At 37.5% G+C, this 17,007-nt stretch overlaps 1 protein-coding gene across 1 annotated transcript in view; it reads left to right on the top strand.

Annotated features, from left to right (window-relative positions):
* The window catches only part of wbp4 (WW domain binding protein 4), a 30,366-nt gene that overhangs the window by 658 nt on the left and 12,701 nt on the right, over nt 1–17,007 (top strand). Inside the window, exons 2-5 of the mRNA XM_069889571.1 lie at nt 5,468–5,540; nt 6,974–7,036; nt 7,147–7,273; nt 11,480–11,626. Of these exons, the coding sequence (XP_069745672.1) occupies nt 5,468–5,540; nt 6,974–7,036; nt 7,147–7,273; nt 11,480–11,626 (410 nt within the window). The remainder of the gene's footprint in view (nt 1–5,467; nt 5,541–6,973; nt 7,037–7,146; nt 7,274–11,479; nt 11,627–17,007) is intronic.

Raw genomic sequence — 17,007 nt, 5'->3', positions numbered from 1 at the left:
TCACAATCTTAAAAATAAGTGTGAGCTATTCAGAAAGGATAAGAAGTTTCTTCAAGATAATTGCTGGTGAGTATCTTCCAGACATCATAGATTTTTTGATGGTAAGGAAATTTTAGTCCTTTTCACACTGCCAACCTTTCTAGGAAGTGGGAAAACTTGCTGGGCATGGCTTTCTCACTGCACCTGGTTAATTGGTAACCCAGCATTTTAAGAGGGGGGTGGGCCCTGCCTCCAGCGGTGACAGTGTGAGAGCAGGTTGTGCTTTCACACCACCAGAAGGCAATTAGTGAGTTAACTTGGCCAGCCTCTGACACTTGCCTCCATCAAGTGTGTGGTTGAATTTAACTCCCCCTGCCAGGTTGGGATGATTCACACTTCAAGATCATTGGGAACAGACCCGCGACAGTGTGAAAGGAGCTAAAGGGATATGAGATTCATGTCGAGGTAGATCAGTCATGATCTTATTGAATAGATCAGCAACCATGAGGAGCTGAATGACTTCTGTCTTTTAGCCATTTAACAACAGCTGCATTTTTTCAATAGCTTTAAAGCATAATGATCTTAATTTGAGTATTGTTGGATAGAATGTGCCAACAAGGGACAAAAATATTTGTGCAAAAGACCAAAAACCTGACAGTTGAACAACCTTAAAGGAACATCTGTGGACAAGAGAAAGGGTGAAAAGTACAATTAAACAGTGCATGGTGTCATCTTGTAGTGTGACTGAGTATATAGATATGTTTTTGGGAGATAAATTGGGAAAGGCTTTAGTGTAGGTCACATACAAACACTTTAAAACAGATCTTATTTGAAATACTGGAGCTCTGCTAATGTTAGACATGTCAGCATCACAGCCTTTGCAAAAGCTTTGGAGAGTGCCCAAGAGATTCACTAATGGATTGTTGTTTACAAAAAGTTAACAGATGAAAGAGTTTGTCGGAACTGCCTTCTGTCTGGAGAGGAACTTGCTGTTCTAAGAGGTGTTAGGTCTGCTTTGTTCATGAATGAGTGAGACAAACACCAGGCTGAGTCGAAATCAGGGTTCTTTGTTCTTTATTACCGGATTGTAACACTTGCGACTAACAAAGTTAGTCGGAGAATGCATTCTGCCGTTATCAGCAAAATGGTGATTTTTTATACCCTTGGATACATGCTTAGAACATCATCATATCATTACTTGTCCAATGACTAAAACTGTTGCTATCCTTTCCCTGCTAGCTTCCTGCCTCTCAATCCATCAATGTCTCTCTTATCTTGTAAGTACAAGGATGCATTCTGTTACTCCTTAGTACTGGGTGACTCCTTCTCCGGTCCCATCTCATGATGTTTTACCTAACAGGAGTACAAGGACACCTCCCCTTCTTGTTACTGCCCTGTACAGGGTAACTCCCTACACATTCCCATCTCATGATGTTTTACCTTACAGAGGGTCATGTGGTTTTGCAACCAGAGAGACTCAGAGGTTTTTCTCTCAGAGAGAGACACACCAGAGATCACTTCTACAGTGTTACAGACAGTAACAGCAGCTGGGACTGGAACAGGACAAGCTGGCAAGCTTGTGAAAAACCCTGTTTGGAAGACTGGTTGTAAGTGCATAGTTCAGCCTGGTCAAAGCCCTTGTGGTTCATGCAAGAGGATAGGACTGGCTGTCTAATGTTTCACTCGGAAGAAGAGAAACAAAAAGGCATTCAGGTGTCCTGAAAGAAAGAGGTTATCATCTGGAGAACCCTGAGGGGACAAGTTTCTTTGGCAAGACACTGAAGTGGCTGATGGAAGTAAATCAGTTTTGGCTGTCCTGGAACAACAAATCTCTCTCTGAAAACTGACAAGAACCTTCCTGAGCAATAACCATTTACCTTTCAAGCACCAAAGCCTGGTGAACTTTATGAATGTTAAATTCTGTGCACAGTATAAGAATTGCCTGCAACCAGTGAACTTGGAGGAATGAGAAGTGAGATTGGACTGTGAATCAAAGAACTTTTCTGAATTTACACACACATTACACATTAGAATTAGTAGGAGGTTAAGTTAGGTTAGTTAAGTCAATAGAGATAAGTTAAAGTGATTCTGTTTTCATGTTTAAAGATAATTAAAAGCAACTTTTGTTTAACCATTTATCTTGGTGAATATCTACCGCTGCTGGGTTTTAGGGTCCTCTGGGCTTGTAACAGTAGTAATGGTGGCACATTCAAGAGGAAATAAACTATTTTTGAATTTGGAGGTTTGTGAATGAGTGGGTTGCATCTTTGAAAATAATTCAGCAATCCTTTTGAATTTGAATTATGCCATTCGAACTTCAAAAATTATCTAGGTTGAAGTTGTTCATTTTTAAGTGGTTGATAGTTACTTTTTAAAAATGTTTTCCTGGTCAAGTAAGACATCGTAACCTGGAAATTATCTGTACTGAGCAAAACCTGAGTCTCCAATTACAATGTCTAGACTTCCTTAAGAAAAGATGCACAAGTCCTGGAAGGAGTGGTGGTGGATCTGTACTAGTGTGAAACTTGGATGTAAGGGAAATTAAAGATAGGTGGCATTCCCCAGAATTGGAAAGTGATTTTGCTGATTTTTTTTGTGGTTATGTTGCTTAGGGAATTTAGGACAGAGAGTAAATTTGGAAATCTTCCTTGTTTATTGTCATCTGTACAGAGTTGCAATGAAAAGCGTAGTTTTGTCTGCTATCTCGGCCACACACAAATAATTGTCATTCTCTGGTGCATTTTAGATTTAACTTGATATAAAATCACTTGGTTTTAAAACAAAGTAATAAGATTAGTTAACACAATGGTCAAACTGGGTTTCTAACATTTTAACATGTCAGGCAAATAAAAATGTATTCATTACAAGCCCTTTTCACATTGCTAATCGGTAAGTTGGTGATTCAATGAACTGGTTCAAAATAGCATTTTTGCTATTCACACTGGATCTATGTTAACTGGTTCTCTCCACCCTTTCACACTCACCACCCAGCATCACAGAGCAAAGGGGTGCCTCTCCTCCAGCGGTTTGCACACCCACCCCCCCCCCCCCCCCACCCCCCGTCCCTTTCACAATGTGCTAACCGATATGCTGATTCAAAACTAATTGCCGATGATATACCCTTCCTTGGTGGTTTATCCCCAGAGCAATTTGACACTCACTTGCAAGCGTTCACACTGGCATATTAACTGATGGTTTGGCAATCAATGGCTGGGTTAAAGTGCCATTGTGAATGGAGCTACAGCTTCCTGTCATTCCAGGAGCCACTTCATCATAAATAGATGGATGGGAATTGGGCACAACCATTCTCTGCAAACAGTCATCATCCCAATAAAGCTGCCTCTGGAGCTGCTGTAACTGTCGTGGCTCCAGAACCCATATGAGTAGCTGTCGTGCTCTCCCTAGTTTTCATGCCATAACCACTCTCATTCTCCCAATAACGCCTGTTCTGTGGTTGCTGTTTGAAATCACTTCACTCACATTCAATTACACCCATATGACCCAATTAACTTACTAACCCCAGCCATCTTTGGAATATGGAAGGAAACTGGAGCACCCAGAGGAAATCCATGTGATCACAGGGAGAATGTACAAACTCCTTCCAGACCGTGGCAAGTTTGAATCTGAGTCACTGGCGCTTTAGTAGTGTTGGGCCAACCACTACAATCCATGCTGTCCTAATATGTACACAATTTTAATATATACAATTAATTGATACAATTTTGTATATCTGTCATGGTCAGAGCCCAGCCTTCTCTACTCCAGGTAAAATGAACCCAGCCTATCCATTCTCCCCTTGTAAGAAATATAATCTATGCATTAGATAAACTTTATATACTTTATCATATTTTGATATTGGTGTATTTTGTTCCAAAATATTTGAGTTAATTCACCAGTATAATTAGTCAGATTTTGTCTTGTTGTAGAGTAAGGCTTGCATCAGGTTTTCATCCGCTGATGTATTAAACCACTGACATGTAATTCCTATACTTGTGGATATTTTAATATACAACTCTGATTATCTGAAATCGGATTCTCCAAAATCCTTAATTATCCAAAAAAAATTAAAATTTTGGATAAAAGAGGATATCCAAAACAAATCAGAATCCTCAAGTATCTGAAATATTTTTGGACCAAACTGACCAGGGGTTTGGGCTGCTGGCAGCAGTGGGGGCATTGGGCTTTCGGCGGCAACGCAGACCTCGGACTCCTGGTGTTGCTGATCAGAGGTGACCAGGATTTTCTTTTGTGAGAATGAAACATTTTCGTACAAAAATCCTTCCCTTCTTGTTTCTTGTTGTTTAAACACAAGTGATATGCTGTTGCTATTGGGCTGTTTTTAAAAAAGACCAGTTACGGAGTTAAGGGTTATGGGGATAAGGCTGGAAAGGGGTACTGATGGTAATGATCAGCCATGATCTAAAATGGTGGTGCTGGCCCGACGGGCCAAATGGCCTACTCCAGCTCCTTTTGTCTGTTGTCTAATGTTTATCCGACAATAGACCCAGTCCCAACTATTTTGGATAATTGTACAGTAAAATCTTCATTATCTGGAATTCAAGCAACCAGTGAAAATAAATAGGTTAAAAAAAATACAAATGTTTAAAATTGGTGCGCCTTAGTTAGTGTAATGGAAGATTTAAACCGAGTTTCTTACTTTTGCAGCCTTTGCTTCTGCAAGGCTGAGAACCTGCTTGTTGCGTATAAATTAGTAGACATTTTATCTAAATTTACAACTATGGGGCCCAGGGATGCAGTATGAATCAGTAGATATTATCCAACTTCCACCATGAGGCCCAGAGATGCAGTTGTCTTTTGTTGGTCGCAGACTGTCAGGAGACCTTGAAAATAATTAAATCATTTGTTCAGAGAGATAAGATCTGAAGTAAACAACTTTTGGGTAATATAAGCCATGGTCCCACTGCTGAAGTTTGAGACCAAGAGGTGGCAACATCTCTCAGCAAGAAGAAGAACTTCAAGAGTCCAGCTAACATTCTGGTCGAGGGAGGTAGAGAAGCTGCTACCGGCGCCCCGACAACCTATACAAGTGTGCAGTCGTTGCCTCGCTTCGGCAGTTGGGACCAGTCCAGGCGTTGATAAGTATAATTGGGAAGGGCTTGCATATTGTAGGGTGAATTCAGCTTTAGATTTAGTAATAAAGCCTTGTATAAACTGAACTGCTCTCGGTGTGTGTGTGTCTATTTTCTTTCGGTAGCTCAAACACTGACCAATCTAAAAAGAACAAAATGAGAGGTATAAGTTTACCCAAGACAGTTAGTTTGCCAATCACGTAATGCAATCTCAAGCAATCGTAAATTCACTTATCCAGCATCTACCAATCCCCAGAGTTGGGGGGGGGGAGTGGATTTACTCTAATTGTAAGATGGAAATATATTGTTGCAGTGTTTGCATTGTACTGTATATAGAGAAACAATGGGACCTTTGGACATCTGGAAATAGTGCACTAACATGCCTTTTAATTCTACAGGGCGGATTACTGGAAGTCTCAGCCAAAGAAGTTCTGCGAGTACTGCAAATGTTGGATAGCAGACAATAAACCTGTATGTTACACACTGTAATTGAAATAATTTTGAATGTGCAAGTCTGCCTCAGATCCTGCCTGCACCAACCTATATGAGAGCTATTTGTTAAAATGAGAGCCTATTTTCTCAGCAAAATAATAACTTATGAAGAAAAAAAAATCATGGAATGCTCTCAATGGGAACTTTGTGGCTTTAATGGTTTGTTTGCCCAATCTCTGCATGGGATTTTTCTTAATAAAAGGATTTGAGTTTGGATTTATCCAATAAATCTAATTTCCTCATTCTGTTCATGTTGGTAGCATGAAAATATTACCAAGTTTGAAAGCATTATTTGGCTTCGATTTTACTATGATCAAACATCTGAGAACAGGAGACTGATGATACCCAAAATAGATCCCATTGATTATAATCTTTCTGCTTCTGCTTCAAAAAATAATTTCAAGATTTATTTCAAAGATTTTTTAGAAATGCAGATAACTACTATTTTTTTCTTTTTACAATATGCAGCAATCAAATAAATAGTTTATTATTGAGAATATTATTAATACACAATATATTACAGTAGTTTCCGAATACATTATCCGCGGGGAATGTACTCCAAGACCACTGTTGGATGCCTGAAACCGCAGATAGTACTGAACCCTTTATATACTATGATTTTTCCTGGTCATACACACCTATGATAAAGTATAATTTATAAATTAGATACAATAATAAAATAGAACAATTATAACAATATTAAAAAATAGGGTTACTTGAATACAAGCACTGGGATACTGCGACAGTTAATCTGAATATGGTCTGTACTGTATTTTTGGACGACAGGTAACTGAAACCATAGATAAGGTGGGGGGGGGGGGGAAACCACTGTACTTGTTGATTATTACTTAATTCCTGAACTTAGCATCAGGAAGTCCTTAAGTTTCTTTCTAGATGAGTTCATGTGCAACCTTACCCCATGTTCAGAATGCCCTCTTTGAATACTGGACTTATGGTGAAAAGCTTTCACTTTCATCTTGTATATGATTTGAATTTGGCACTTTAAAGAGACTGAAGCATTTCTTTTAAATGGAAATATTAAAAGATAATCTGGCCTATTCCTTTTGAATCATAGTTTTGATTATTGATGATTTTGTCTAATTTGGATATTCAACATTTCTGTTACAAAAAAACTGTAGGTGAAATTGGTATCAGAAGCATTTTGAACTATTTGACTTGTGACACTTGAAATATTGAAACACTTTCTGTAATAAAAATACTTGCATATGGAATTTTGTTGATACAAGTTTTTAGTTAAAGGATATTTAGGTGTTGGGTACAACATCTTCAACATTTTCAACATTTTTATAAGTAAGCTGAAATTGGCTGTTTAAGAAGTTGTTGTTTCAATCCCGAGGCTTCAGCTAGTACAATGACTAGCCTACATTACTTTTCACGAATGTTCCTTACAGAGTGTGGAGTTTCACGAAAGAGGAAAGAACCATCAAGAAAATGTGGCAAGGAAAATCAGCGAGGTATCTGAACTCTTTTTTTTAAATTGGCATTTACTTTTTACTGTGGGCTATTTACACAGTTTTTTTACATTACAGTTTTTTTTTATATGGCACTTTCATCTGTCTTCCAGATTAAAAAGAAAAGTTTGGATAAAGCAAAAGACAGTGAGACAAGGGCAAAAGAATTTGCTGATATGGAGAATGCAGCTATGAAAGCTTATCAGGAAGATCTGAAGAGGCTAGGAGTGAATATTTCAGGTAGCTTTAAAAGTTGGTGTATTCTTGAGGTCTAAGTTTGTGTGATTTTTGGACTTTTCTTTTGCTCTGGTAGATGAGCAGTGGGAAAATCAACATTATCATAGGAACTCGGAGAAAAATTGTAGTTTTTAACAAGTCTTTTCCATAATATGATTTGTTGGTAAATGGAAAGGTTGAAAGATATGCATTTAAAGAATGGAAGACATTTACTACTTTGAATGCATCTTAGAATCCTTTAGCCACCTGTCTCCAATTACTTTTGGAAATTTAACTGGTTTGTTGAGGGGTTATATTTTGCATTATAAAACATCAAATAAAATGAAAAGCAATATGGAGTCAATAACTTTCACATAAAAATTATTTTGATATTAACTAAAGTGACGACACTGGTAAACAGGATGCTTAAGAAGGCACTTGACATGCTTGCTTTCATCGGTCAGGGCATATCACGTTACAATTGTGCAAGATGTTGGTGATTCTGCTCTTAACAGTATTGTGCACAATTATGGCCACTCAACTATAAGAAAGGTATCATTAACCTGGAATGAGTGCAGAAAAGATTCATGATAATGTTAACGGAACAGGTAAGCTTGAATTATAAACCTAAGATGTTTCTCTCAGGAGCATAGGAGGCTAAGGTGGGGAGAAACCCTGCAAAGGCTTATAAAATTATGAGAGGCATAGACAAGGTAAATAATTGTTTTTTCCCCCCCGAGAGTAGGAGAATCCAAAACTAGAGTGTGTAGATTTAAGTTAAGAGTGGAAAGATATGAACTGGACCTGATTCACAAAGGGTGGTGAGTATATGGAACAAGGTGCCAGTGGAAGTGGTAGAAGTGAGGACAATTGAATAGGCAAGATATAGAGGGATATGGACTGAATGTAGGCAAATGGGACTGCCTTGGTTGGTGGGGGCATTAGGCCAAAGAGCCTGTTTTCATGCTTTGACTCTATGACTAAGAAAGCATCAAATTTTTTAACATTGAAGCAGTAAAAAATGGAACTTATAATTTTCTTTTAATCTGTTAGCTTTAGAAAATGTTTACCATTTATTTCAACAAGTTTCATTGTAATGAGTAAAAATGTGGTCATGACAAACAACAATTAACTTCCAACAGACCCATTTGGTATACTTCACCTGGATGAAATCTGCATGAAAAACAGAAGTAGTTGGACTGAATAGATTTTTAAAGGACAATCACTTAGTTATAAAAGGCTAGTCCACTCAATGCAGCTTAAATGAGCAGAAATACCCTGCATTGTATTTTGTTTACAGCCAACACAGTTTTAGAATTTTATTTTCTGCATATACAGTTGATTGGCAAACTAAATGGGCAGCTGCTAAAGTCTGCTCTGTAAACAATGTCTGATACTTGAGCTGCATTCTTTATTTCTCTGTGACAGCAGAGGTAGACTTTTGTGTAATCTTTCCAGTAATTGGTAATTTCCACAGTATTAGCATAGTTCAGTATTAATATTATTAGATGTGCTCTAAAAATATGAGTAAATAAAGATCAAAAATATTCCTGGACAAGTTGGTTTGCGTGAAAGCCAATAAACGTTAAGGATATGATGATCTTTATCTATGCATTCAGAAGGAGGTGGCTTTAGAAACAGAGGTATCTATTTGTCTTTCTAAATTTTTTAATTTAAGTAAATTTTTTAAAATGTACATTTAGACATACACCACAGTAACAGGCCCTTCCAGCCCATGAACCTTTGTTGCCCAAATTCCCAATTAACCTACAACCCCCCCCCCCCTCCCCCATACGTTTTGAAGGGTGGGAGGAAACCAGTGCACCCAGGGGAAACCCATGCAGACAAAGGGAGAACGCACAAACTCCTGACAGACAGCACTGGATTCGAACCTGGATCACTGGTGCTGTAATACTGTTGCACCAACCAAAGATCTTAGAATCTGGAATTATCGGTTGGAGGGTAGCAAAATGTGACCATTTTTCAGGAAAGGGAGAAAAGAAACAGGAAATTACCAAACTATATGCCTGACATTAGTGATGAGGAATATGCTAAATAGTGAAATAATAACAGCTTTGAAAAGAGCGATGGGATTGAGCAGTCACCACAAATATATGAAAAGATAAATCCATTTCACTATAGTAGAATGATGTTTTTGGACTTTCACAAAATAATCATTCGGGTCCCATGCAGAAGGTTGGTCAAACCAACCAGGTTACAGTTCAAGGGTTAGGGGTTATGGTGATGTGCTTTAAAAATTGGTTATTCGACAAAAGGCAAAGAGTGGGAGGAAAAAAAGAATCCTCAAGTTGGATGGCCATAGCGAGTGGGGATACCACAGGGATCAGTGTTTGAGCTGCAGCTGTTCACTATTGTAGGTCAGTGATTTAACAAAGGACACTCATTGTCATATTTCCAAATTTACTGACAGTGCTAAACTAGAATTGTGGGAAAACATTGTCAGTGTGTTTGAATAAGAAGATAAAAAAATAATATGAGAAAAATAAGTTATCCAATTTGTTGTACATTACAGAAAAATATTTGCTGAATGCATAGAGATTGGATAATATTCAAAGCAATAGTGTGATTGTGCACAAGTTAATGGAGATCAACCCAGAGGTGTAGCAAGTAAGAAGGAATGATACAATAAATCTTTATTATGAGACAATGAGAATACAGAAGCAAGGATATCTTATTGGAATTGTATTGGGCTTTGATAAGATTATACCAGAAATATGTACTTTTTTTGGTCTCATTGTTTAAGAAAGGATTTACTTGTCATTCAAGGAGTGCAACAATGATCTATTGGAACACTTGTTGAGATGAGCTTGGGAAAGCCGCATGAGAAGAGATTGAGTAGACTGGAAACTCTTGTTTTATAGGATTCGGGCAATCTCATTAAAAATATACAAAATTCTTAAAGGGTTTGACAGCAAGATGCCTTTATCCTACCTGCTCTCATTACCCCATCCCTTTAACCCACTTTCCCCCCCCCCCCAAACAACCACGATATGGCTATTCTGTTCTGTTTCAATTAATTTCTTCTTTTCCCTACTCAGTCCATCTGCCCGTTATCTTGAAACCACCACCCAATCACAGACATTGCCTCTGTTCTCTGCACATTTAAAACACGGTAGTTTTCTCACGTTTTCATCTCTGATGAAGGGTTGCCCTGAAACATTGAATCTCCCACTGAAGCTCCTTGACTTGCTGAGTGTTTTCAGCATTCAGTGTTGTTTTTTTTTACTGCAACTAATTGTGACACAAATGACTGTGTACATGTTTCTGATCTCCACAAGAATGCACTGGTATCAGGATGTTGCCAAGGAAGGAGTTTACCTCGGAAGAAGGATTGGTAATGTTGGAGTTGGTTTCATTGTGAGCTGAGGGAAGCTTTTGTCAGTGTACAAAATTGAGTTACACCATTTTTTTTAAACCTGGGTTGAGGGACCATGAGAGGACTGTATGGGGTAAATGTTATTGACCTGTTTCCCTTATTGGAGAGTTAATAATGAGAAGTAACTCAATTTAGTGGGTAGAGGGATGAGAGGGAAGCTGAGGATAAAGTTAATCACAAAGAATAGAGGAGACAAGGGGATATTGAACTTGCTGAGAAGAGTGTACTTGGAGCAGAAAAATTATCACTGTTTAAAGGCATCAGAAAGAGCAGCTTGTCACAAAGCTATAGACCAAGAACAGGAAAGTGGAATTGGTCTTGTTACTTCTTGTTTGGCATGGATATTTTTAGGTGAAACTTCCCACTGTTCTGCTTATTGCTGATTCCAATGAATGGAGATGAATAAATTCCCACCACTGATTACAGCTGGAACACTTGTGCAAATGTTATTTGCCTGTGGAATGTGATGGTTGCTATAATGGTGTTTTGAAGGTATTTTTAATGGTATTCCCATATGTTTTCCCCAACTTGAATCCCAAGTGTGAGAATTTCCCTGAAGAAGAAAGAACCAGACAGAATTTAAATGTGGAGTTGGGTTTTGGAGATAAATTGACGACCCACTTGGTTCAAAGACAGAAACTGAGAATCCTGTGTGAAGGTAACTTCTACACTGAGAAATAAGTGTCAACTGGGCAGGGTTTCAATAATAACAAAAAGAGCAATTAAACTTTACACCATTCAAAAACTCTTGGTGAGTACAAATTGTGAAATATTTTAAATCATTCTGTTTCCTTAAGTTCTGTAAACAAATCAAAAATGTATTGTCTCTTTAGCTTCATCGTCATCAAGCACAACTGAGAAAAAGCCAGCAGTAAAGGATTCTGATACACAACATGGTACAAAGCAAAATAAAACAAATGTCTGGGTGGAAGGTGTCTCTCCTGAAGGATATACCTATTACTACAACACTGGAACAGGAGGTAAGAATTGGAGTGGATTTCAAAGAAAATATGCCTGTTAAACATGTGTGACATTCCCCCAACAATGGCAAAAATGGTAAATTTTCTTCAGCAAGTTTTTAAATTAATAAAGCTTGATGTGTAGAAAAGAACATAAAGTCGATACTTCTGATTTCATCATCGACCTTAAAATTCAGATTTTTGCCGAGCAGAATTGAAGCCAGTATGTAGGAGCTGCTCTTTGCAACTAAACAAATTATAAATCCACCTCCTGTTTCTCTGTAATTAAAACAGAAAATGCAGGAAACATTTGGCAGGTCACATAGCATCTGTGTAAAGAAAAGCAGAGTTAGTGTTTCCATTTGAAGCTTCTTGGTCAGAATGGTCCTTAATGAAGGATCTTCAAAAACGAAAGCATTGTGTTGTAGATCTGCCTGACTTGTTGATACCATTTGGTACTTTTTTTGTTCAGATTCCAAATATGCAGTTTTTAAAAAATCTGTATTGTAATACCAAGTACTGTAAATTGTTGATGTAATACTTGGAAACTTGTATGGATTTTTTTTCTCTAATTTAAATCTAGCAATTTCAACAGGTACCTAATGCTATTCATTTATTCTACTTCATTTCTTTAACCCCCATTGGGTTTTTTTTTTTGGACCTGTGCTTTCTCTAATCCTTTCCTCTCGTTCAGCTACCGTGTGTCCACTCGCAGACTGTCCAGATATGGACTCTGGAAATTTTAAAATATTTTCTGGATAAATTTGCCACCAGCTTCTCTGAATGGCAGACCCTTTGTTGTGCTTCTCTTCTAAATATCTGTCCGTTTTATTCATCTCCAGGTGAAGCTTTTATTCTACATTTTGCACTCTTCAGAATCATCGTATTTCATTCTTCCTATGGGTATTTTGGCTAATTTGAAATATCTTCTTTGGTTCAAAAAAGAAAATTTCAGTACATTCTTAGACTATTGGAGCCAAAGTTCCATAGTTTTTGGCCATATTTGTATTTTACTATTTTTCAACTCATTATTGAAATATACACAAAACAATAAAGAAACATTTTCTTTCAAATATTTACCAGCAAGTCCAGCAACCAGTAATTAACTTTAAAACTCCCAGTCCATCAAGTTCTTTAAAAGTGAAACTCTCCTCTTTAATCACTGAAACAGATTATCAGAAAGATGGTCACCTGATCATTGACTCTCCTTTAAATTATCTTTTATTAGTCATCATTGTTTTGCTTTACTCCTTTTCATCTCTTTAAAATTGCATCCTTCATATTATTGGATTCTGTCGTCTAATATCCATTTTCCCCTGCCTCTTAAACTGCTTCTACTTCAAGCTTTGGCAGTTAATGGATTTAGAAAATGTTTCATTGGTTAAAAACCTCCCTGAATCTTGGCTTAATTTCTTCTATGAACTTGCCTTGTGGAAACATTTCTTTCTTGAACAAAAATCATTCTGAATAGCTTAACTCCTCTTAAATTAAACCTAAATTTAAATAAAACTATAATATATCAAGTGCTATTTAAGTGATGTAGTTTGCGAGAAAGGGTGTTGGGATGTTTTATTTGGATTGTTGTGCACCTGCATATCTGAATTGTGCACACCCTTTGCATCATAAAAGCAGTTTTTGGAGGAAAATTACACATGCACACACACGCGTTCAGATAAATATTTCAGATACATAATGTGCATATCCAGGATTGCTTTAATGTTGGCTGCCTCAGTAACCTCCTGAAATTCTTATTAGAATGCATTCAGGAGGTTGGAAATCACGGTGACACAGTCCTAAGAAATTTCAAGTAATGTGCAAAATTTCTGGGTAATTCTGGAGTTTGAATCTTGGTCAGTTCCATTACTTTCAACAAGGCAGTGAAAATCTTGTACTTCTGCTTTCTCCTTGCATCAGAATATCATAACCTCCCTTGATAGCAATAGAAGAATCAATGTACTACATAAGATGTTCTTCTCATTTTGAATTTGATCATCTTTTAGACTGCTCAGCTTTTATTGTACCACGTTTGGTTCTCCTCAGCTAAAAATTCTTCGTACTTTGACCAAACTTTAGATCAACAGTGTCTTTCTACTCCAGTAGCACTAGCTGGATCAAATGTGTTAATTATCCAGTCTGTAGATACTTGAATTTTTTTTTTTTCTGTTCTCTGGTGCCTAAGACTGGAGAGAATCTGTCAAAAACATTATGCCAAGATGCTGTTTTCACACATCAACATTAAATAGTTATTGCATTGGTGATGTCCATTTCAAATTCTAGTGGGCCTTGTTTAATCTGACACTTATTCTGATCAGCTTCACATGAGCTGCACACCTTTGTGGCCCATATTCTTTTGATTGTTTCATCAAGTTGTTTGGAAATGGTGCAGAATTATAGTCCCCTTGTAGTTAGACACTTTGACATGTTTATTATTCTCACATTGGAATTGCTGCAGTTTTATGTTGAAGGAAATTATCAGTGAGGGATCTGGCTCATGAAGTCATTGTTTTGTAACTCCCAGTTGTAGAATGCCAGTATTTGATTTGCTATTCTGATCTGATTCTTCAGGTTTTATTTCTTTGTCACTAATGAATTTGGTGAAGGAGTTTTGTTTTCCCATTTTTTTCCCTGCTACCACAAGTCAGGATTAATTCAAAAGGTTCGCAAAATGGTACATGACTAATTTGTGGTTCAAATATATTCAGGGGTGTTTTGTTCTTAGAATTTGTTGCCCTATCCCTAACACTGCCATCTTGATACTTTGCTGTTTTTATGAAGTAAATGCACCTATTTTAATCAGGTAGCAAGTTTTGGAATTTTGACTTAATGATGAAGCCACAATATATTTTCTGGACAGACTAATGGGGGGGAAATTAAGCAGATCAGGATGTATCTATAGAGAAAGAAACCAAATGAATGTTTCAGATCAATGATCTTTCATCACAGATGAACAAACTTTGAAGAAGGCATTTTAAATTGTAGAATGGGGGTTGGGGGGGTGGGGAAGGTTGGAGAGAATAAAGGGAACTTCTGTCATTGGTAGAGACCACAGGTTGATGCTGGGTGAGAGAGTATTAAAGGCTGCTTAATGGAAGCTAATCTGTCTGGAGTTAAAAATATAGGAGAGAGAAATTTTTTTTTAATTGCAAGAAATGAGATAAAATCCCATCCATGACTGGAAACTTCTAACTAAAATAAATGTTAGAAAAGCCCAGCATATCAGGCAGCATCTCAGCAGAGTGAAAAACTGAAATTGTATCAGAACTGGCTAAAACTGAAGAGTAAAACGTTACAGAAGCAGAGACAACGTTAGTGACCTTTTATTATGCCAATTTTGCCTGCTTCCCATAGACATTGCCCAATAATTAACATCCCCATTATTCTACAGCCAGTCAGTTAGAACATTTAGAAGGACTGTTTGAGATAGGAAGTGAAAGAATATAAGAAATAGGAGAAGGGGTAGGTTATCTGGCCCATTTGCCATTCAGTAAGATCATGGCTGACTTGTATGCCTGTTCCCCATAACCCTTAATTTCCCTATTATTCAAAAATCTATCTTTCTTAATTTAAATACATTTAGTGAGGCAGCCTCTGCTGCTTCATTAGGCCGAGAATGCCACAGATTCACTATTCCTTGGAAGAAGCAGTTCCTCCTCACCTCTGATTTAAATCTAATCCTCCAAATGGTTATATCGCCCATTTCTATTCTCACCTGCCAGTGGAAGAAACCTTTCTACGTTTATTTATTCCTTTTCTAATTTTATATGTTTCCATTTCCTTCTAACCCCCCAATCAGTATAATCCCAAGATACATATTCTCTTTTTGCAATCTCCTAATTTCTGGAATAAATCTGTTGAACCTCCTCTGCACCTTCTATAAAGCCAGTATATTCTTTCTCAGTTAAAGAGATCAGAACTGGATGCTGTACTCCAGGTGCAGCCTCACTATGTACAATTACAGTAGAACTTCCCTGCTCTTTAATTCAGTTCCTTTAACAATGAAGGCCAACATTCCATTTGTCTCTTTTTACATGCTACACTTGAAAACCATCCTTTTGTGATTCATTTACAAGCACTCCCTGGTCTCTTCTCAACAGCTTGCTGCATTTTTCACTAAATAATAGTCTGCTTTACTATTTTTCCTTTCAAAGTGGATGACTGTTATTCTCCATCTGCCAAACCCTTACACATACATTTGATCAATCTATATATTTTTTACAGACTGTCAGTTACACAGTTTGCTTTTCTACTTATAAAATAATTTTTTTTATTTTTCACACTATGAACCATACGAACCAAAATATGCACAGACATTTCCCTCTTGAATATACGGTGTCATTTTCTCCCCTTTTTTCCCCCTCTTGAGGCATATCTAATGAGACTCCAAATAATTTATGTATATTGCAGTGGTTCTCAACCTTTTTAACACTCACATACCACTTTAAGTATTCCCTATGCCATAGGTGCTCTGTGATAAAGGGATTGCTTAAGATGGTATGTAGGTGAAAGAAAAAGTTTGAAAACCAGTTTTAATCGGACCTAATTGACTCGTTATGTGCATGGTTTCATAACTCCAAAAGGAATGGGCCAATGACAGTTTTTCTCAAGCAAAATATTTCAGTAACATTTGGATCTCGAGCAGTGATTCTCAACCTTCCTTTCCCACTCACATACCACCTTAAGCAATCCCTTACTAACCACAGAGCACTTATGGCACAGGGATTACTTAAAGTGGGATGTGAGTGGAAAGAAAAAGGTCGAGAACCATTGGTATATTGTGAACAGTTGTGGAATAGGATCCATCTCTGCAGCACCCCTCTAACCACTGTTTGTCAACCAGAGAGACACTAATTTAACTTAATTCTCTGCATTCTATTGGCTAGCCAATCCTTTATTCATGTTAATACATTGCCCCCAATTCCATGCTTCCTTGTGCAGAAGTATTTTTTGTAGCACCTCATGAAACACTTTCTGAAAATGTAAGTATTTCACATGCTTGCCTCTGTCCACTGCATTCATTATATCCTGAAAGAACTCCAGTAAGTGACGTGCCCTTCCTGAATCCATGCTGTATCTCCTGGTGGAACAATTTCCATTCAGATATTTTGCCATTTTTTCATTGTGACATCATCTGTAATTGCAGGGCTTAGGTAACATGGAAAGAGTGTGAAGGTGTGAGAAAATTATGAGTGTGAAAGATGGTTGAGGTGGAAGATGAGGACAAAAGGAATCCTTAGTCAGGCTGGGATGAGAAATGCAGGAAACTGAACAGTTAAGGAAAAGGGATAGTGTTTCCAAAGTATAGGTGTAGAGAATGAAAGGGAGCTACTCAAAAAAGCTGTAAGGGTCTGTGGACTTTTCTTCGGTCCCTAATCTGACCCCTGAGATGGAGATAAAGGTCGAGA

Source organism: Narcine bancroftii, chromosome 7 (assembly GCF_036971445.1).
Source record: "Narcine bancroftii isolate sNarBan1 chromosome 7, sNarBan1.hap1, whole genome shotgun sequence".
NCBI lineage: Eukaryota > Metazoa > Chordata > Chondrichthyes > Torpediniformes > Narcinidae > Narcine > Narcine bancroftii.
Note: the sequence above shows the minus strand (reverse complement) of the source record. Positions and strands in the feature narration are given on the sequence as shown.